General features: G+C 42.0%; 1 protein-coding gene across 1 annotated transcript in view; it reads right to left on the reverse strand.

The window, feature by feature from the left end:
- Window positions 1-14,774, reverse strand: part of LOC117544277 (intestinal-type alkaline phosphatase-like) — a 28,095-nt gene extending 13,321 nt beyond the window's left edge. Inside the window, exons 1-4 of the mRNA XM_034213195.1 lie at window positions 14,699-14,774; window positions 14,094-14,210; window positions 12,673-12,788; window positions 362-536 (exon numbers count right to left, since the gene is read on the reverse strand). Coding sequence (XP_034069086.1) covers window positions 362-536; window positions 12,673-12,788; window positions 14,094-14,210; window positions 14,699-14,774 — 484 coding nt within the window. The remainder of the gene's footprint in view (window positions 1-361; window positions 537-12,672; window positions 12,789-14,093; window positions 14,211-14,698) is intronic.
- Window positions 14,775-21,564: the final 6,790 nt, after the last annotated feature.

A 21,564-nucleotide genomic window follows, 5' to 3' on the forward strand; every position in this document is an offset into this window, starting at 1 on the left:
ATGAAACAGAGCAGCTCAAAATGTGAAACAAAATGTATTTTGAAGACAGATATGATCCACAGTAGATGCAAATTATTTTTTAACAACATGCACATTTTAGTTCAGATAATCTGTGTATCAATAGCACTGTAATTCATATTTAGAACATTTGATTACTTTTAAAGATTAGATCTATGGTTATGTAAAAATTATAGATGTTGTGAGTGACAGACGTCCTACATGAGCATAACATGAATAAACCAGCAAAGTAAAGAGCGAATGTCTGAGTACATTTCCTAAGTGAATAACACATGAACAAGGAAGCATCTATTGAAGTCCAAATAAAACAGTATAAAGTTAAGGTGTTTGAACCTGAGCTCACCTGCTTTCTTGGCGCGGTGCAGAATAGATGTGACTTCGTTTCCGTAGGTAGCATTACAGTTGTACCTTGGAGTTGCGGCAGTGACACCCAGAGTGCCGTAGTTAGCCTTCACACCACATAAGTAGGCTGTGGCTGTGCCGGCGCTGTCAGGCATCTGCTGGTCCACGTTGTATGTCTGAAGAGACAAATATCTAAGGCATTTAGTAGATGCTCCCATTCATTTAGTACAGGCATCCTCAATCCGGACCGAGCCACAACTGTCTATGGACTCTGAGCAAATTATACTTTTCATATGTATTATCTGTATTCAGGGTCGGATCTACGGGGGGGAAAGGGGGGGAAGCTGCCCCCCCACTGTAGAGCCTTGCCCCCCCAGCTGCCCCCCTAATTTTTGTTTCCCTAAAACTGTACTAAAACAAACCTACACTATTTCCACAAGCTTCTCAAGCAACAAAACAAGCATTACATTAGTTAAAAGTGAATCGTTTTAAATATCATTTTAGGCCCGTTAAAAACGCAGCTACGGCCCTGCATTAAACTGCGGAGCGGCGTTCACACAGACCGCGGCTCACACAGACCGCGGCTCACACCGCTGCAGAGAGGGAGCGAGAGCTGTCCCAGCACCTATGGATCAGCTTCCCCTGGGAGCATTTCCCTTTCCACTAGTTTTGTTTTTACTAAAGACGAGAGCTTGAAACTAAATATTAATAAAACGCTGCCGTTTGAATCGATAGCGTTTAACAGACGGGTGCTGATTGGGGCGTTACGTTTCAAAATACTACGCAGACAGCGTTAGCTGGGAGATCGATCACTTTGCTAAACTACGCGGTAGCCTACTATTAAATCCACGTAAACTACACATCACAGCAATGAGGCCAGATCAATGAAACCAGGATACATCCTTTACCGTAAAAACTGGATCCAAACACAGCTGCCTGTGTGCGCTTGATCAATACTTTCTGATGTTATATTTATGATATGCTACATATTAGCTAGGCTACATGGCCCTAACGTGTAAAGTTATACAAGCATTTGTACCAGTGCTTTTCACAAGTAGACTCTTGCAGGCCAGAGTAGCTGGAGTGATTCAACAACAACACAAAGACATATGAGAAGTGATCAGGACGAACAGAAAGAGGAAAAGGAAAAGAGAGTTCACTGAAGAGACCAGGAGGGTCAGAGCAGGAGGAAGCCAGGAGGAGATTAAGAGACCAGGAGGGTCAGAGCAGGAGGAAGCCAGGAGGAGATGAAGAGACCAGGAGGGTCAGAGCAGGAGGAAGCCAGGAGGAGATGAAGAGACCAGGAGGGTCAGAGCAGGAGGAATCCAGGAGGAGATGAAGAGACCAGGAGGGTCAGAGCAGGAGGAAGCCAGGAGGAGATGAAGAGACCAGGAGGGTCAGAGCAGGAGGAAGAGGAGGAGATGAAGACATTAGTGAAGAAGAAGAAATGTGTGTGAGGAATAAAGATGAAGTGTCAGAAAGAGGGCCAGAGGCAGGGATCAGGAGGCAGATGAAACTCCAGCTGGACCACATGGTATGTTCTTATTCTCCTTACATATTCCATTACAGCAGCACAATCTAGCAGCTCTTAGTATTGACAATTATTGATTGAAATGTGTTGCTGCACAGGTCACCTGTAGCTCTCTGAAGAGATGGGTGATGTCATTTGTGTATTTAATTATAATTAAGTACTTACAGTATGCAGAATTAGAGTATTCTCTGAATCGGGTGCCTTTTGGGTCTTTATATATTTGAAAAATGAAACCAAAATGTTTGGTCATAACATCTGGTAGTGGACTACTTACATGTTCCCACCTCAGGCACAACATATAAATAATTACTAGGAATTTCCTTGAAAACATTTAACAGGGTTGAAGTTTTTGACAAAAAGTAGCCATGAGACCTTGTTTAGCTAAGATATGGCACCACATGGAAGTCAAGGACATTACAACATTGTAATATTTTGCAAAACTATTGTTTATTTTGTAATAAACAATTATTTACTATTATTAATTCATATAACAGAGTTGAAATGTTGAGCTTGTCAATCTTAATCTGAAAATACAAAAACTGAAATATAGGTAAGAGAAGAAACTGACACTTTTGTGATGTAATTCCCTGAATGCAGATCACACATGGACTGGTCCATTATTTTAATAGGAGGGTAAATGGTATGGCGTGACGGGGGTTGAAACAAACTGAGGGACAATATTGCAATTTCATAGATAATTCAAGTGTTTTTTCAGAATTTATTTTTGATCAGTTAAAGTTGACAAGCATATGATTATATTAGCAGCAACATTTTGGGATAATTGGCCATTTTGATTTGTTTAATATTAATTTAATATGTAATAATGCTTAGTGAGGACATACAAATATGTCTGTCTAATACTAAGACAACCAATTTTTTTAAAACTAAATATATATTTAATTTGACATTGTAATGCAAAACAACCTGTTCCTTTAATTCATTGCTTTAAAATACATTTTGTAGTTTCCTTTCATTTAAAATGGTTGAGGTAAGCTTGGGGGACTCAAAGGGCACCCGATTGTTTGTCTGAACACCTTGTTTCTCTTGTGCATTAAGAACACTTGTGTTAGGGCATGAATTAACAATAAATAGGTTATATACAGTATAAAATACCACGTACTGTCCGCCCTCCCATGCCACCCTGGCATGACCTCTTGCCCCCCCTTTTCCCCCCCATGTCAAATGTTCTAGAACCGCCACTGTCTGTATTATCTGTGTTATCTGCGAGACATCGCCACAACGCAACGAGTCAAAAATGATCCGCTATGTCCATAGACTCTGCAAACAGCGCTCTGCATGTCCTGTTCCACTGTCTGTGTGTGTCTGTCAACGCATTGGTCCAATCCTATGGTCCAATCACATTCAGCATCCGGTCAGCGTTTTTTCCCCTCAAACAATCTGCGAATCAGAGGCACAGTAGGGCGGGTCTTCGCGGAATGCGGGTGGGAAAAATGGTTGTCTCGTCTCTTTCAACCTGTCTGAGTCAGAGCGAGAGTTAACAGCTCATCTAGTTCCATCTGTACTGTAGCTAGTAGCCTAATTTCACCTACTGGGGTGGCAACTGACACCCTAAAAATAGGCCTAGCCACCCCAGCTGCCACCCCAGTTGGCAGCTTTGTTTTGAAAGAAAAGTTGTGGCTCATCGGACATTTATGAGAGAAAGTCTCTAATGTCCGAGTGCAAGTGAATGCAGCACAAGATGCACATCATGTAACCCCTCCCCCGGTCCTGGCGCGAGCGTGGACATATGATTGGCGGCGATTTCATTTGAACGGGATGGCGCAAAACGAGAAGCATTCGGACCCAAGCACTGAAGGAATCAGGTATTTGCGGTCTACACTGACAGAGAAGAGACTGTCAGTTTGGCTGTACTCAGCATTGAATCAAAACGCACTAAAGCTGTTGATCTTAATACATTTGTGAGGCGTTTTGCTGAACAAAATGGTAATCGCCGCATTCAGCTGTAATAGATATGTCAAGTTGATGCTCTGCTCACGGATGAGCATACAAAACTATTAAGATGATGACCTTACGTGTGTAAATATATTTCTTTTCTTTGAGGGGGTCTGCCCCCAAAAAACAGTTTTAAGTCCTGAGAAAGTCAAATAAGACGGTGTGTAAAACTACACTGCCCAGCCAACAAAAAGTAACCACTTTGATTTAACTAGGCCAGTAGATAAGGACATTCCACTGGATAATAACTGAAGTATGAAAGAATGCATGACTGAAGTGATGGAGTTGAAGGCAAACAAAAAGAGGAAATAACAGGTCAAATCAAGCAAATCCCCCTCTCAGATTCCACAGCAACCAGAAGAACATAAATACTGGCTGGTGATTTGATTCATCAGCTTTGTGATGGAATAAAAAATGCACAGTGCATTTCCTTAGCTGTGGGTGAGTCCACTGACACCACTGACAATGCTCAGTTGCTGGTGTTTGTGAGTTTTTATGATGAGGCAAAGGGGGAGTTTGTTGAAGATGTGTTGGGCCTGACGAACCTCAGTGGACACACAAGGGGGCAAGACATTTATAAAGCAATAATGGGAATGCTGAATGAAAGAGAGTGCAGCTGCCTTTATTCATAACTGTGCAGCTCTTACACTGCGACTCTGAGGGGTCAAGCACAGACACAATAACAATGAAAACTGCTGCATACAGATTATTTTTGTTTTTGCAACCTCGTGTTAAGAATCTTGTTGCAATTGTTTAAAAGTTTGAATGACCGTAATAAACGGACCTTTGTCTTATTGAAACATTTATTTTGGACCTTTAAGATTTGTATTTGAGTACCCCTGATTTAGTATATCAATCTAGCACAGTGGTGCTGGCTCTCCCTCTCTCCTCATCCTCCTCAATCTCACTGCAGCTTTCGACACCATCGATCACAGCATCCTCCTCCATCGTCTGCACTCCACCATCGGACTCTCTGACTCTCCCCTTGACTGGTTCAGATCATACCTCACCGGGAGAACAGAGTACGTCTCCTTGGGCGAGGCAGAGTCGGGTACCCACAACGTTACCTGTGGTGTCCCTCAAGGATCAGTTCTCGGCCCCACCCTCTTCACACTCTACATGCTCCCCCTTGGCTCTATCATCAGCCGACATGGAGTATCATTCCATTGCTACGCTGATGACACCCAACTGTACCTCAGGATCAACCCTACCTCCTCTGCAGCCCTGCCTTCACCCACACTCACTGCCTGCCTGGAGGAGATACAGGTGTGGATGAAGCAAAACTTCCTGAAACTCAACAGCTCCAAGACCGAAGCCATTATAGTTGGCACCCCACACCAGGTTCGGTCATCCACCATCACCACCATCACCTTCTCCGGCCAGGACATTACCCTCTCCTCAATAGTCACCAACCTGGGTGTTAAAATGGACGCCCATCTGACCTTTGAGGCCCACATTAAACAGCTGTGCAAGAACTCCTTTTATCACCTCAGGAACATCGCCAAACTCCGCCCCACACTCACTCTGTCTGACGCCGAAAAGCTGGTCCATGCCTTTGTCTCCTCCAGGCTGGACTACTGCAAAGCACTCCTCATCGGGATCCCTAACAAAAGCATCCAGAAGCTCCAATACAGGACTAAGCTCCGTACTATGGGAGACCGGGCCTTCTGCTCGGCTGCTCCCAGTCTGTGGAATGCTCTCCCCGACTAAATGAGAGCACCACAGACCGTGGAGGCTTTTAAAAAAGGCCTCAAAACCCATCTCTTCAAAAGAGCCTTTGCCTAGACCTTTTTATCACCCTTTTATTTATTTTTATATTGCTTTTTATTAGGGCCGGGACTCGATTAAAAAAATTAATCTAATTAATTAGAGGCTTTGTAATTAATTAATCGAAATTAATCGCATTTGTAATCACATATAAATATTTGACCTGAGAACAGTGAGAAGCAATTTTTTTCACATGGATTTTAGTATACCATTAGGCGCAGTCACACCGCAGTACTTTTCCCACAAAGGTTCATAAGAACTCTTTGAACCTGGGGGTGGATTAGGCAAATGAAGCCGCTGACGTCACTTCTTCTTCTTCTGCTTTGGGTTTACTGGCAGGCCGCAAACTACTTCACGGCGTATACTGCCGCCCAAAGTCCCCGGAGTTGGGGACTGGCTTCAGTAGAAGCTGCTGGGACTCCCAGCAGCTTCTACTGAAGCTTTCCGAGTAAATCGCCAGAACGCCGACACCTCCTCATCTCCACCGCTCCCATGTTTTATTTTGTGTTGCCATAAGTTAGTCTCTCTGCGTTTCTGCGCTGGGCTAATGCTAATAATGCTAATGTGAGGATAATAAAATGGCGGCTTCACAACACTTTTTGGGAGTTTTACGGGGCGTGGTTTGCAATCCGCCCAGCCAATCAGACATATAGCTCTTTTCTCACAAGAGAGCCGTACGAAAGTCCCTGCTCTCTAGCAGCTCTCTGCTCTCTAGCAGGGACTTTCGTGGGGGTAAAAAGGTTCTCATGAACTAATTTTAGTACCGGCTCTTTTTGGTGTGAACGCGATAAAAGAGGCTAACGTCCACGCTAGCTTCCACGCTAGCTGCTATATGTTTTGCATTGAGATGATACTTGAGGCTTGATGTGCTGCGGTGATATGCGAATTCCTTTTTGCATAATTTGCACACAACCGTGCTCTTATCGACGCTTCCATCCGTCCGTTTTTTAAAACAACATTTCCCACTGTTGTTCACTGTGGTTTGTTGTTGTCTGAAGTCATGAACGTTAGTTGGTGCTCCAGTATAATCGGTACGCCTGAAACTCATCCAGTGAGAAACGTTCCGCGGTGCAAAAATAAGTGCGATTAAAATGCGTTAATTTTTTTAACGCGTTAATTTTTGTGTAATTAATTAATCTTAATTAACGCGTTAAAGTCCCGGCCCTACTTTTTATTAATTATACCGTGTTGTGTAATGTTTATTTATACTGTTCATGCTCACTACTTGTAGCACTTCGGGATTTGAAATCAAATATGAAGTGCTTTATAAATGGAACCCATTATTATTATTATTATTACAGTGGTTCTCAAATGGGGGTACGCGGACCCCTAGGGGTACGTTGGAGTACTGCATGGGTTACGTGAGATATCTTTTATGTTAATGAAAAGCAGCAGCAGCTGATCTGATCTCTCTCTCGCGTCCGGTTATACTTCACTCGCGTCTATGTCCAAATCTATCAGATCTAGCTAGTTCTAGTTAATTATTTGACTGCCTGCTTATCAAAGGACACCTAAACAATAAGCGTTGCTTGGCAACGGCGTGTGGCCGCAAAGTATAGCGCAGCATTATGCATATGTTTATATGAGGGGTCAAAATTTCATGCTCATAAAATGCTCATATATTTTTTTATCTTCATTCCCATAGCCCCAAAATAAATAAATATACAAATATACCAATTTTAGGAAAAGTAATGAAGTTTGAGCAGTGTGGGTTTTATATTAACAGAGTTACACATATCTCAAAATGCAAAGTGTAATAACTGCAGTTTGCCTCCCTGTCAGAATGACAAAGATCCTCAGTGAAGCACAAGCCCACATAGCCGCGGGAAGTAGGGGTGCTGGGGGTGCTGCAGCACCCCCTGTTGGCGAGTGGTGTACATTTGAAAAACTGAGTGACCACCTAAATAAAAATGATTAAACTACATAAAATAGTTATGATTTTACTTAAAATAAAATTAGCTGTATACAGTAGCATATACTAGTCATAGTATATATTTGTATATACTATGACAGGTGGCTTGAATTTATTTTCCAAATAAGTAAAATCCGAGTCATCTAGGTCGTAGGTCTTGGGAGAGTGACGTAATTGACGCGACACACACACTGCAGAGTGACAACTTTCTAGAAAAAGGATTTTGGATTTTTTTCTCCAACAAACAACCCAATAAAAAGAGTGGACCACCAGCTACTCCTCAGCCCACCACCTCTACAACTAGAGTAATATGACACAGAAGAGACTGACACATCTGACTATGATGCATGTCCATAGTAACATTTTGGACAATGTGGATGTATCTGCTCTAATGAGGGTCTTCATTAGTGCCACCCCAGGCTACATTTGGAGTTTTGTGAAGCCCTAACACAAGGTAAGACGATTTTTTTCCCTTTAATGCTGCTGCCGCTGTGCAGTGTTTTGCCTTGTCAATCAGTTAAAATTGAATTCATAGTTTTATTAATATTGTAAATAATATTTTCTGACTATTTGTAATGTTATGTAGGTTTGTAAGACCCATAGTTAGCATGTTGTGCAGCTGTTGCTAAGTGATGTAGGTCTAATGGTTTATTAAGCCAAGGCGAGACACCTCAGGTGAATAGGGTAATTTATCCAGTTAATTACCTACAATAAGGCAATTGTTTCTTATATTACAAGTTTTCTGAATATGCAAATTATCCATTATCTCATTACATTTGCGCATATTTTAACACATTTCAGGAACCGAAATCTGAACTTTGGATAAAGCCAGGTTCAAAATTCTCGTTTTATTTTGTAGTCATATTAGCATCTAAGGCTTTCACAGAAGGGATTTTGGATATCTCTCTTTATCACTCCATAAATCAGAAAATATTGTCAACAGCCCTAAAATATCAATTTTTGCCATGTTTCTAGGTATAACATCTTATATAATTCAGGCTATGAATGATATATGAACAAACCCTTCTGTAAAAGCCTTCATAATATTGATAGGAATATAACTGGAAGGTTTGGTGTATGTAAGTGCAACTGAAGTGAATATTTCGGACTCAGAGTAGGAGAAAAAACTCATTTTGAGAAAACGAACTTTAAAGATTGCAGTGAGGCGCTAGCTAAACCCTCTGTTCTTTGGATGATAGCTTGCGCCTCGACGCACTCCGTGAAGATATTTCATGTTCGGGGTCATTTGTGTGACCTTGCTAACCTTGCTTCGTGCAAGTGACAATTGTTGTTGTCTTCTCTGTGAACGTTTTTTTCGCCGTTCTTTTGCCATTTTGAGATTTACATTTCTAGCGGAAAGCTAACCAGGAAGTGTTTTAGCACACCACGTGATGCATCTGAACGAATCACGTTGTCAGAAATTGACACCAGCCAATGAGATTTCGTTTCTTGGTTTAAGACCCTTTTGTGCTTTCACGATTGCAAATGACCATATTTGGATCCGATGAGATCATTGTGCAGGAGAGACGGAGCTTTTCCAACAATGACATTGTGCAAACAGCGATCGCGGTACTTTATGTTATGTTAGAAATGCTAACTTTTGGTGAAGTTAGGAGAAATATACAGATGCAAATAGACAAACTATAGTAAAATGAACACTTAAATGTGTATTTTGTACGTTTTCCTTCCAAAAGCCTGAAAGGAAACATGTTATGGAATCAAAATAGCACAACATCTCAAAATTGACCAGTGCATGAAAAACGATGTTTTTGCCTGCCGTGTCTCGCCTTTAACAAACAATTCATGCGGCTCATATCGCTGACAGCCGGGCCCGGCCCGGCACCGCCTTTTAAAAATGTTTTTAAACGGCTCCATCCCCACTTTTGGCAGCACCCCCTGAGCAAAATGACTTCCCGCGGCTATGCAAGCCCATGTTTCTCACTAAATTGTAAGTACAACTTATTAAAAAGATCAGTTCAATGCAACTAATGTCGTCTTAGTATTATTGCATGATGTTAAAATTGGTTTGCCATGAATTTAGTGATGGATTGTAAACATTTGAAATGTAGCATTTAAGTGTTTCTGAGACCCCGGCCACACGAGGACGAAAACGGCCAAAACGCATAGGATTAACGCGAACGCAATCGCAAACAAGCTTCCGTCCACACGCAATAGTTATCCGGATAGTGTCTGCCCACACGAGACCGCTCCGTTTAGCTCCAACCGCTGGAGAAGCTGCAGTACATATGCAGGAGCCTGTACGTGGCGCTGTAACTTCCTCCACAAAAGCAGCGAAGAAGCATGGTTGTCATGGTTGCCCTTCTGTTTATTCTCCGCGGTGGGGGCCGAGGGAACTGGGCAGAGTTTTTCGCCAGTCAACGTGTATTAAAGTTTAAATCTTCCGACAAAATTATAAAAGTGCCGGTCAAAGGTCTTCTTTGTTATTTATTGAGCTTTAAAACAAATGAATAACGGAGCCTCTCTTTTTCCACCCTCTCTTTGGACAGCGTCAGTGTCTGTCTCATGCAGCAGCTGATCCAGTAATGAGTGACCCGGCCGACAGTAAAAATAAACATATTTATAACTAGTTTAGGTAGTTTGAGAGGTGTCTCCGTCCTGTCAGATTAGACTTCACTCGCGTTTATGTCCATATCGAGAGAAAGATAAATAATCTGAATTCAGTGTGCAGTTTACTTTGACGCGGGGTGAGCAGCAGAGGTGGGGAGAGGCGGGGCTATTGCGCAATCATTATCAGAAAATGATCGTATAGGGCGCACACACGGAGCTGTTTGACCCCCCAGAGCGTTGCGTATGCAGTTCTATCCACCTTGGGACCCGCTATCGTTTCCTCAGTCGTTTAGTGCCGTATGCGGTCGTCCTCGTGGCCGAATGGTCTATATGACACTAAACAGTAACGCAAACGGCCGTGTTTGTCCTCGTGTGACTGCAGCCTCAGTTACAAGGTTGTTGTTTTAATAAATCAGACACTGATGGTGCAGCGCTGTACTGTATAGGCATTTTTTCCTTAACAAATAGTTTTTGCGCTGATCAGGGGGTACCTGGCTGCATTTTTTTTTCAAAGGGGGTACATGAGTGAAAAAAGTTTGAGAACCACTGATCTAGCACTTTCATCATACTGTATGTCCAGTCTATGGTGGACAAATGTCCTTTTCATATTATTCATGCAGACAACACTGCATGCATTTAAGAATTATGTTACCATGTACAAGATTTGGCAAAAGATGTGTTAGTCTGTGTTACAGGCTGAGTCACAGTCAAGATAAATATAACTGGCTTTCTGTGTCACGTAGGAATTCTATGTTGGTCATGACATATCATAACTATCTCCAGCCTAAAAATGCAGCTTGCTCACATTGTTGTTGTTGATTTCTAATCAAACTGTCAAATGTCAGCCCAAGCCAAACAATACCATGACAACCTTTTTGTTGAGAGGCTGTAATGGTAAATCACTTTGAACAGCCTTGTACTGTATGTCTTACAAGAAGGCCATACATCTCAACGTAATTTAGAGAGTTAAAAGTTCCGCTATTATACTGTTTTTCATCGATATATTATAGTTCTCAGATATATACAAAACATGTCTCCAACGTGTTTTGCTCGAAATACCAAACAGATCATGCATTGTAGCATCCCATAATCCCCTCTGTTTCAGCCCTGTTTCAAAAGTGCTGATTCTCTGTCTGTTACTTTAGATCAGTGGTTCTCAAACTTTTTCTGTCAGGCCCCCCCTTTGGAGAACAAAATAAGTCGGGCCCCCCCAACACAAATAGTCAGGCTCAGTGGCGGAGCCAGATATTTATTTGGGGGTGCTGTGGGGTAGCTTGACGTTTCATAGAGGGTGCTCAAACATTTAGGGTTTCCCATTAATGTACCGGACGCTACAGTGGAATGTTCTACTGCAACACTCCCCACGCATATACACAGTGTGACAGTTACAATGAAGGCTCGAGGCATATAGGTGTAAGCAGGGGCAAAGTGCTATTTTATAGGTGGTGTGTGGACCTCACATAGGGGGGTCCGGGGGCAAGCTCCCCCGGGAAGATTTATTTTTAAATATTGAAGTTAAAAGCATCAATCTGGTGCACTTTGAGAGCAAAATGGAGAGATCTATGGATACCTCTTTCAACACCCATTTGAAACAGAACTGTAAACAGATTTACTTTTTCTTTATGGATATTTTACAAATCACCCTTTTAAACTTTATTCTTGTTTTACTGTCATATAGTATTTCATACCTGTTTTTCATTTATTCTCTTGTTTTTTTATAACTATAATGATCATTATAAACGTGTGCCTCGGAAATAATTGTTTGCATTAATGGTGACCACAACTTTTGAGACCCACTGAGATAACACTGAGAGAGTTATTTAGTTCACTGAGTCTCTCAGTCTGACAGGAGAGGACTCTCCTCCACTTTGTTGTTGAAAAGACTCCTTATATCCGTTAGCGTAGCTCGCTAGCACCAGAAGCTAACAACAACGATCTCCGGTACCGGTGCGTTCTCTCTCTCTCGCTCGCGCACACACACACAGAGCCGAGCTTTAATGAAACACAGAGACCCAGACGTAATAGTACTGCATCATATTATTTTCGAATCAATAATTTTTCAATTTCTGATTTTTTTTTTTTTTTATCTTTTTTTTTTTATAGCCATTTTTCCTCCTGGTCTCTTGCGCCCCCCCTGGCATGCCTCTGCGCCCCCCAGGGGGGGCGCGCCCCCCACTTTGAGAACCACTGCTTTAGATGAAAATAAGGAGCCACTCCCCACGCCCCTCTGAGAGATATTTGGTTAAAAAGAACATAATGGTGCTCTAGGAGGAGATTCAGGTGATAAAGTGGCCGGGGCTTACCTTGGTTGGTTATTGGCTAATGGCTACACAACCCAAAAATGATGACATCATAAAGTGGCCAAAATCTGATCAGCTCATTTTCAGACAGGTTTTTATATAAATGGATCAGGACAAAAAGAGAGTGAATCTTTTTTCCTGAAACTTTCAGAATCTCTTTGCACAGAGGGGACACATGTTTATGTATAAAAGGCATGGAGAAGTGGATTTTGCATAATAGGTGACTTTTAAATGCACATTCCTCTGTAGGGCTCGGATTGTGTTTTTCAGAGTGGGCTCACCTTAGAGAGTGCCAGGTGAGGAAAGGTATCCATAACCAGACTGGTCTCTTCCCCAGAATGTCCTGCCAACTGGCCTTTGAGGATCCGGGCAGCAGTCACTGTCGGTATTCCCATACCTGGAAGCATGTGGAAACACACCTGAGTGTTGGATAACATAGGCAAGGCAGGCACAGGGCTGCCATTGTGCTCCATGAACCTCATAAGGCTAAGCTGATATGACAGTTTAAAAAGCGTTGAAAGACATCCAAGTTATTTAAATACAAAAAAACATGCCAAGCAAACAGCATTATTCCACATATCTTCTTCTCTAAGAACTTTATTATACTTATTTTATATTGCATGATATATATTCAGTGCATTTGGGAATTTCCGCCATATTGCCGATAAGAAAGATTTTTTAATTCCTCAGATACATTTGCTAAAATTGCATATACTTTTCTCTGGGTATGAGGTCATTATGTTCATAGTTGACTCAAGTTTGATGCCTTTGAAGATCTACTATTTTATTTGACAAAAATCAGCAAAATGCATTATAAAATGACTGTGAGTTGTGCGAGTTCCAAATAAAATATATCATTGTTCCTCATGAAGTTATATTATTGTCACAATGCCAAGAACTTGTATTCATAAAATACTTCTAATCATTCCTAGTCCCTGATACAATCTTAAATGTGCTGCTATCAGCAGATGTGGGTTCAGGGTGGAGGCAGCACTAACCATAAATCTAAATTGATCTATACATTATGTGTGTGTGTGTGTGTGGTGCCGGGTCATGGCAGAGGTTTAATGGTCATTCCAGAAAATATCAGCTCATTTTACATTGGATTATTTTCTATTTTTCCATTTCAATTTTTTCTTATCATCTAAATGTTGTGTACAATTTTAATTTTGTTGTATTATTTCTTGATTTATAATAATATAGTATCATCTGGTAAGGTAACCAGTCATCCTTAGAGTTAAGAGATTTCAGTATTAATGGAACTTGAAACTTATTTAATATACAAATAGTTTTCAAAACTTTAGCTATCTATTAGACCTTGTTGAATTCTTTGCAATGATTTATCATTTTGAGTGTTCAGTTTAGGGCACATGTGGAAATAGCTTCTCATGCAGTGTAGACTGTGGTTTTAGCCTCAGTTCATTTTGTTATGCTTGGCTTGCTAAGCAGTCATAACTGCTGGTGATCAGATGTCACACATTAATCTCTTTCTTCCCATAAATCCATGCTTTTTGGAGAACAAATAGCGGTTTGGTTTTCGATTGTATTCTCTCGCTCCCTTGGTGAACAACACCACAATTATGATGAGACTCACAATTGCAAGCTATAATGGTCTATTCTTACCTGAACACACAAACTGAAGTGAAAGGAAACACAAATGAAAGAAACCTCTGAAATGCTGGGAAAACTCAGTCAGACTCACCGTCCCCGAGGAAGAGGATGAGGTTTTTGGCTTGGTGGACATCAGGCTGTACATTCAGGGCAGTGTGGAGAGCCTGCCTCGCCTTGTTGTTCCAGTAGCTAGCATGGAGTTCTTCCTCTAAAAGCAATACCAAGACAAAATGATAATGTCATCCACATCAAAAGTGGCTTTTTTAAGTGGAATGCTATTTTAAGTTCATATGAGCAATTCATTGGGAACTGCAATAACAGGTATGTAAAAACCAATGTGCTCATCACTGCCGATTAAACTAGCAAATTCATGCAGGACAGATCATTTCATTTCCCCACCATGCTAGAACAAATTAGACACAGACATCTTGGTAACAAATAAGTTACATAACTAGTGAATATTTAAAAATGATTAAGGCAGCATCAGCATGATAACCTAACAAAAAATATGCCAACCTATTTATTCTTTATCTGTAAGTTGATTTGTTTTTTACTGACAGTTTGGCATGCTTTGTGTTGCCATTGAAATCCAGTTGTAAAAAGTAAAACCTGAAAGCAGTCGGCAGTCTTAGTTTCCGCAGATATCACAGATATCACATTTTTGTCTAAGAGCAGCAATATGTAACCGATCCTTACCTGAAACAGACACAGTCCAATGCAATGAAATCAAAATCAACAATCCCGTAAAAATGTGTCTAAGTTTGCTGGCCATGGTGCTGGTGATATGTGAATAAAAAAAATTGGAAACGTTTCTGTCCTCACACCGGTTATAGCTGCAGCCAAGGAGCAAAGGGCACATGGAAGAGCCCATTAACGTGAGCAACAAGTTAAATATGAACACACACATAACATAACTTTATAGCAGTGGCGAGCCGTCAGGGCCCTCTAGGCCCTCTGTGAGGGCCTAAGATATTCTACAAAATAATATTTAAAAACATTTAAAAAAATTATATTTTTTTTAATATTTTTTTTTAGTTATATTTTTCATTAGTTTCACCAAAATAACTTGATTTAATTGTATTTAAAATAACATTTCTAAAGAAATAAATCCTTCGAATCTGCCTATTCAGTGCCAAATGACACTTAAGACATACAACTGCAACGAAAGTAACAAACACAATGCAATATCCTTTTCAATTTCAAAGAACACAAATAGGGTTACTTACAGGTGTTGTTTTGTGTGGTAGAGGGTCGCTTTCATTGATGCGTTGTGTACCCCGGGCCGTTGTTTTGAGGTCAGAGGGCCTAGGTATAAAAGTCAAGGCTCACCACTGCTTTATAGGTATCCAATATGTGTGTGGATGAGGTAGCAGGTGTACAGGCAGTTTGCTGGCCATGGTGCTGGTGATATGTGAATAAAAGAAATTGGGAAAGTTTCTGTCCTCACACCGGTTATACCCTGAACAAAAATATAAATGCAACACTTTTGTTTTTGCTCCCATTTTTCATGAGATGAACTCAAAGATCTAAAACATTTTCTATATACACAAAATAACCATTTCTCTCAAATATTGTTCACAAATCTGAAAAAATCTGTGATAGTGAGCACTTCTCCTTTGTCGAGATAATCCATCCCACCTCACAGGTGTGGCATATCAAGATGCTGATTAGACAGCATGATTAGTGCACAGGTGTGCCTTAGGCTGACCTGAACGGTTGGTGTCGGAGTTGTTTGCGGCCTGCCAGTAAACCCAAAGCAGAAGAAGTGACGTCAGCGGCTTCATTTGCCTAATCCTTCCCCAGGAACTTATTCCGGTGTGAACGCGATCTGTACTTAGTTAATGAGAACTAAAGAGTTCTCATGAACTAAGTTCTCATTAACCTTTGTGGGAAAAGTACTGCGGTGTGAATGTGCCTAATGGATCAGATGGTTCCCTGAACGGTTGGTGTCGGAGTTCACATGCAAGCGGAGGAGGCCCATGGTGCTCTGGCACAATGTGCTCGATGTTGCCACCCTCAATGCCTACTCCATCTTTACTGCACAACACCCTGATTACATGGGTGGTGTGACCAATGTACGGCGGCGTTTCATCAAGGAGCTGGGCAAAGAGCTGAGGAGCATAGTGCATAAGCTCTGCTGACTCAATAACTGCAGAGTTACAGCTCTGGCATTAATATCAGCACCAAAACTGTGCGCCGGGAGCACATTTCTATGCTTCCAACTTTGTGGAAACAGTTTGGGGAATATGAAGGTAGATTTGGTGCAAAATGCGAGAGCGTGTAAAACCTGATGTGAGCACTTGCAGAAAAAAGATCTGAGCTTGTGTGCATAGTACATTTACACTTGTATAAAATATCCATGTATCTGTGAACCGAATTTGAAGTCACAGAAGAAAAAAATAAGTGTTGTAGCTTGTACAATTAACTTAGTGATGAAATGTTCACTTGCAGAAAAAAATATATTTTTTAAATATATTTTCCATTACAACCACAACTTGGTTATTACAACCTCTCAAATCAGTCATTACAACTTCACGAATCTGCTCTGTGCAAGCCCGCCTTAACCTGCCATCAGGCCCTGGGGCTGTTTTGTAGGCCCCCTATTTAAACAACAAATCAAAGTCATTTATAGCCTCGGCAGGCTCTGTGATCACACACACACACACACACGCACACATCACTAATTGAGCACCATGAACAGCAACATATGGCCTCAATGCCAGGTATCAGTAGATGAGAATGATCATTATCTCCGGTGGATTAACACAAACCTAGTTATGTAAAACGATGCACATTTAAACCTGCAGGCTACTGGGAATCAATGAATAGTGCAGCATTGCCTTACCTCTTTAGCTTTTGTCTGAAGAAAAAGCATTTATGATGTTCTTAAAATCCATCTCACGAAGAATGTCATGCTCAATTGACATCAGTGTTAGGTTTCCTTTTCCGAGCGCCACTCTCAAACGTTTTCTTCTCCAAAATGTTCTCCTAAACAACCTTCATCTGTCACTCAATCACTCGCAATTTGAATAAGTCACATGTGAAACATATTCTCATTCTGATTGGCTGTTAAGTGGTGCCCACTGACTGTTACGGAGGCATCATTTTTGAGAAAAATCTCTGGAATCCATCGATCTGATTGATTAGCGGAGCAAATGATCAAAATAGTATGGAGGGAAGATATTTTCATTTGGATTACTGGTCTGGGGGGAGCTCGCGAGTGTGTGTATACGTGTGTGTGTTTGTGTATTTTTGCGTTTGTGTGTATTGTCTTTGTTTCCCGGGGAAAACACTCACGAGAAACACCGGCTGTTGTTATGCCTGCTGTGACGTCAAGTTACTCCGTTCTCCGCTTGTAATTATGCCGTTACAAGCTTCAAAGTTGTATTTATCATCTGAATTTGCCGAAAAAAGTTTTCTATACATATTCTGAAAGCCAAGACTTAATTGAAATCAGATGAAAACAAACTGTAACGGACCCTGCCGTGATATATATGATTACTATACGCCTTACATTCATAATTTCAGCGGAGGGAGGGGAAGCGGCGCTGCGGAAGAGCAGAGTGGCGAGGGAGAGCTGTCATCTTTCCTTTACAAGCTTCAAAAATGTATTTACCGTGTGATTTTGGAAATAAAAGTTTCATATTCTGAAAGCCAAGACTTTGTTTATTTAAAATAAAAATAAAACACCCGAAAAAAATTGTTTTATTGGCTCATGATAGGCCTCCCATCTCCGTAGGCCCCTGGGCTTCAGCTCATGTCAGCCCGTGCATTAAGGCGGCCCTGGCTCTGTGGCAGTAAATTGAATCTGCGGCCTTGACTTTTGCTACACTTCTTGCGATGAATGTGTCGCTAAAGTAATTTTCACCTGTAGATGTGGGGGGAGGAACATGGGGAGGAAGGGGGGTTTGAGCGAAGGGACGGAGCTATCAGAACGAGGAGGTGCAAACTCGGGTCAGTGACACAGCCATGTCAGGATGAGCTGGATGACTGCGGGGCCCTGCATGTTGCCCCTTTCATATCAATGCGGTTCCAGGGCCGGTTCGGAGCTTGTGCCTGATAAGCACCGGTTTTTCCTGTTCACGCCGCAGCGGAGCCGGCTCTTTTCCCCGAAAACCGGTTCTTACCAAGCTCGAAAAAGTGTCGGTCTAGGCAAGATGTGAACTGCATACATCACGCTTACGTCGGAGGGGGGCAAGATTAACCTGAACTAACAGTTTATGGAGAGTAGCCTACGGCAAATGCAAGTTGAAACAAGCAGTAGCGCTGAGCAAAATGACTAGAACGCAACCACACACTTACAAAAAAGCACACTTTATAAAGTCAGGCAACACTAACCAGTAACCAGGCTTCGTGTGATTCTGTTTATTTGACCATCCGTTCGCTGTTATTGATCATTGTGGAGGGGGCAGACGTTTTGTTTTGTATTAGCAGCTATCAGATGGAATCAATACATGGGCTGCATAGGTTGTCATCATGTCTGACTATCACAAGTAGAATCATAATGAAAAATACGCCGGTAAAATGTGCCTGTAGAAAACGGCTTATGCCACAAGTTATAGCAACAAGCTACAAGTAGCCTAGTCAATATAGTCAGCCTAGCTTCGGTTGCTATGCTAACATCACCCATTTTATACCAGAGAAACTTTCATAACAGCGTTGTGATGCCAAACAGCGTCAATTCAGACTGAAACACATTCACTTATGGGGAATTGGGGATATTTATCAGCTGCTTGTGTGACAGTCAGACAGTGAATACTTACAGCGGCCGTTGCCGGAAGCGGAAGTTGCAATGACTGATTTGAGAGGTTGTAATAACCAAGTTGCAGTTGTAATGGAAAATAACCTTAACTTTTTTTTTTCTTCTGTGACTTCAAATTTGGTTCACAGATACATACGTGGATATTTTATACAAGTGTAAATGTATGCACACAAGCTCAGATTTTTTTTCTGCAAGTGCTCACATCAGGTTTTACATGCTCTCGCATTTTGCACCATATCTACCTTCATAGGGGAAGGCCTTTTCTGTTCCAGTATGACTGAGTCCCACAAAGCAAGGTCCATAAAGGCCTGGTTGGGTGAGTTTGGTGTGGAAGAACTTGACCTCAACCTCATTGAACACCTTTGGGATGAACTAGAATGGAGAGCCAGGCCCTCTCGTCCAACATCAGTGTCTGACCTCACACATGCTCTTCTGGATAAATGGGCAAAAATTCCCACAGACAGACTCCAACATCTTGTAGAAGCCTTCCCAGAAGAGTGAGCTGTTATAGCTGCAAAAGGGGGATCAACTTCATATTAATGCCTAAGAATTTGGAATGGGATGTCATAAAAGCTCCTGTAGGTGATATGTGTAGGTGGCCCAATACTTTTGTCAATATAGTGAATGAAGAGGCGCATGGAGGGCACGCCCCACCTCCAAAAGCACATTACAGGGGAAATGGAAAGATGTGGGCTAAAAAGACCAAACACACAGACCACCCAGCCACATATATTGTTTGGTCCAAATCACTGATAAAATAATTATTTTTAACAAAATTATTATTATAGTATTGTTTATCATTGTTATCACACTTGCACACATGGGTCATTTTTGACCCATGTGTGCAAACCTGATGTATTACTACAAAAACTGTTTTAGTTCCTACATTTTGAAAGGTTGATTGAAAATAATGATGTGTGGTGATCAAAAACAAGATATTTAATGAATACTTGGAATATTAAATGATTAAGTAAATGGATTTCCAAAAATATAGCTAAGAAACACTCAGCCATGCATGAAATAACATTGTAAGTCAATACGGGTCATTTTTTACCCATGTTGTCCCTTAGAAGGGGTATGCGCATAGCTTGTGTATCAAAGGGTTAAGATAGACACAGCTTTTCACTGCTCTGTTGGGTAAAATAGAATGACCTCGATGATCTTAACGCCATGAAAATGTGTTACTGGGAGGACGGATAACAGGCAGAGCCCAGAGCTCCGAAATCTGTGATGCGACCGGCTGGCCTGCATTGTTATCACCCAGGAAGAGCGCCTCTTCAACCCCTATTCATACTAGGAAACAGCAGTGGACAGCTGCTAAAGGGAGAATTACAAACAATCCTCCTAAACCACCAAGTGTGCCAATCCAGAACAGATACGCTCCGCTGACCGAGAACCGGAGATCTGATGACCTGGATAACCTGTCCTCTTCACGCAGCAGGGTAAGGACCAATAGCTACTCTAAAAGTAAAAGGCTAGAGGGAAAGCTAACGACTGGGCCTGAAACTCTGATTGTGGGTGACTCTGCTGTAAGAGATGTAAAAGGTCTGTGTAATAAGAACAACACCAAAGTACTCTGTTTTCCCAAGGATGTGGTCTCTGACTTGGCTGAGAAGATCCTGCATATTGGGGCTGAACATCCGATTGTGAAGAATGTGGTACTGCACATTGGAACAAATGATGTTGTGAAACAACAGTCAGAAGTGCTGAAAGAAGACTTTAAATGTTTGTTGGAAACTGCCAGCTCTCTAAATGCAGAGGTGTTCATCAGTGGCCCTCTACCGCCAGTCAGAAGAGGAGTGGAGAGATTCAGCAGATTGTTTGCACTGAACACCTGGCTTTCAACGGCCTGTACTGACCATTCTGTTCATTTTATTGACAATTTTAACTTTTTCTGGGATCGCAGACATCTTTTCAAGGCAAATGGAGTTTGCCTGAACAAGTCAGGAGTGAAATTGTTTATCTCTAACATATTCAACTGCCTGCGTCATCAATCTGTTCCCTCTGCCAAGGACAAGCGGCAAGAGGAATCAAAACACGAGAAAGACACAACACATCACGCAGAAAACCCTGAAGAATTATCACTGCACCCGCCTGAGGAATGTTCTGATTATGGGAGACATATGAGACACATGGAGGAGTCTCCACTGCCCCCCCCCCCCCTGTCAACGCCTTTCAGGATACTCCGTTCACCCTTTCACCCTCGCCCACCCTCCTGGAGATCGATGAACACACAAAGGAGATACAGAGGGTTGGCACCGATTCCTTCCTGGAGTTCAAAGACCAAACGAAGGCGATACGCAGGGCTGGCACCATGTCCTTTACCCCCGCTCCTCAACGACGCCCACCAAAATCACCGCGGAGACGCGCACCATCTCCCCCGTCCTCATCACTGCGCCTACGTCAACCACCTCCCCCCCCTGGCAGCATGTCCTCTACCCCCGCACCATCTAGCCCGTCTCCATCACGTGCCTACGTCGACCACCTCCCCTCCCTTCGAGGGGGCATCTGCAGTCTCCGAAGCCTGATAAGGATGTGTGTGTACAAAACACAACAAACTCTTACTGATATGTGATGGGTCCAGGCTCAAGGGCGTATGGCACTCTCAACTCTTTCCAGGACATGTCGGGGCCCTGCCTGCCAGTAGCTTTGCCGATATCTGTGTTGATAGGTAATAGATTAAGAGCGGTGAATCATAGAAACAGGAAGCGCTCAAACGTTTGTGTGAGTGTATCTAATTTAGCAGTGATTCCATGTCAGCCACAGCTTGTTACAAAAAACATGACTGATAGTGTGTTTA

This window comes from Gymnodraco acuticeps, unplaced genomic scaffold, assembly GCF_902827175.1.
Source record: "Gymnodraco acuticeps unplaced genomic scaffold, fGymAcu1.1, whole genome shotgun sequence".
Classification (NCBI taxonomy): Eukaryota; Metazoa; Chordata; class Actinopteri; order Perciformes; family Bathydraconidae; genus Gymnodraco; species Gymnodraco acuticeps.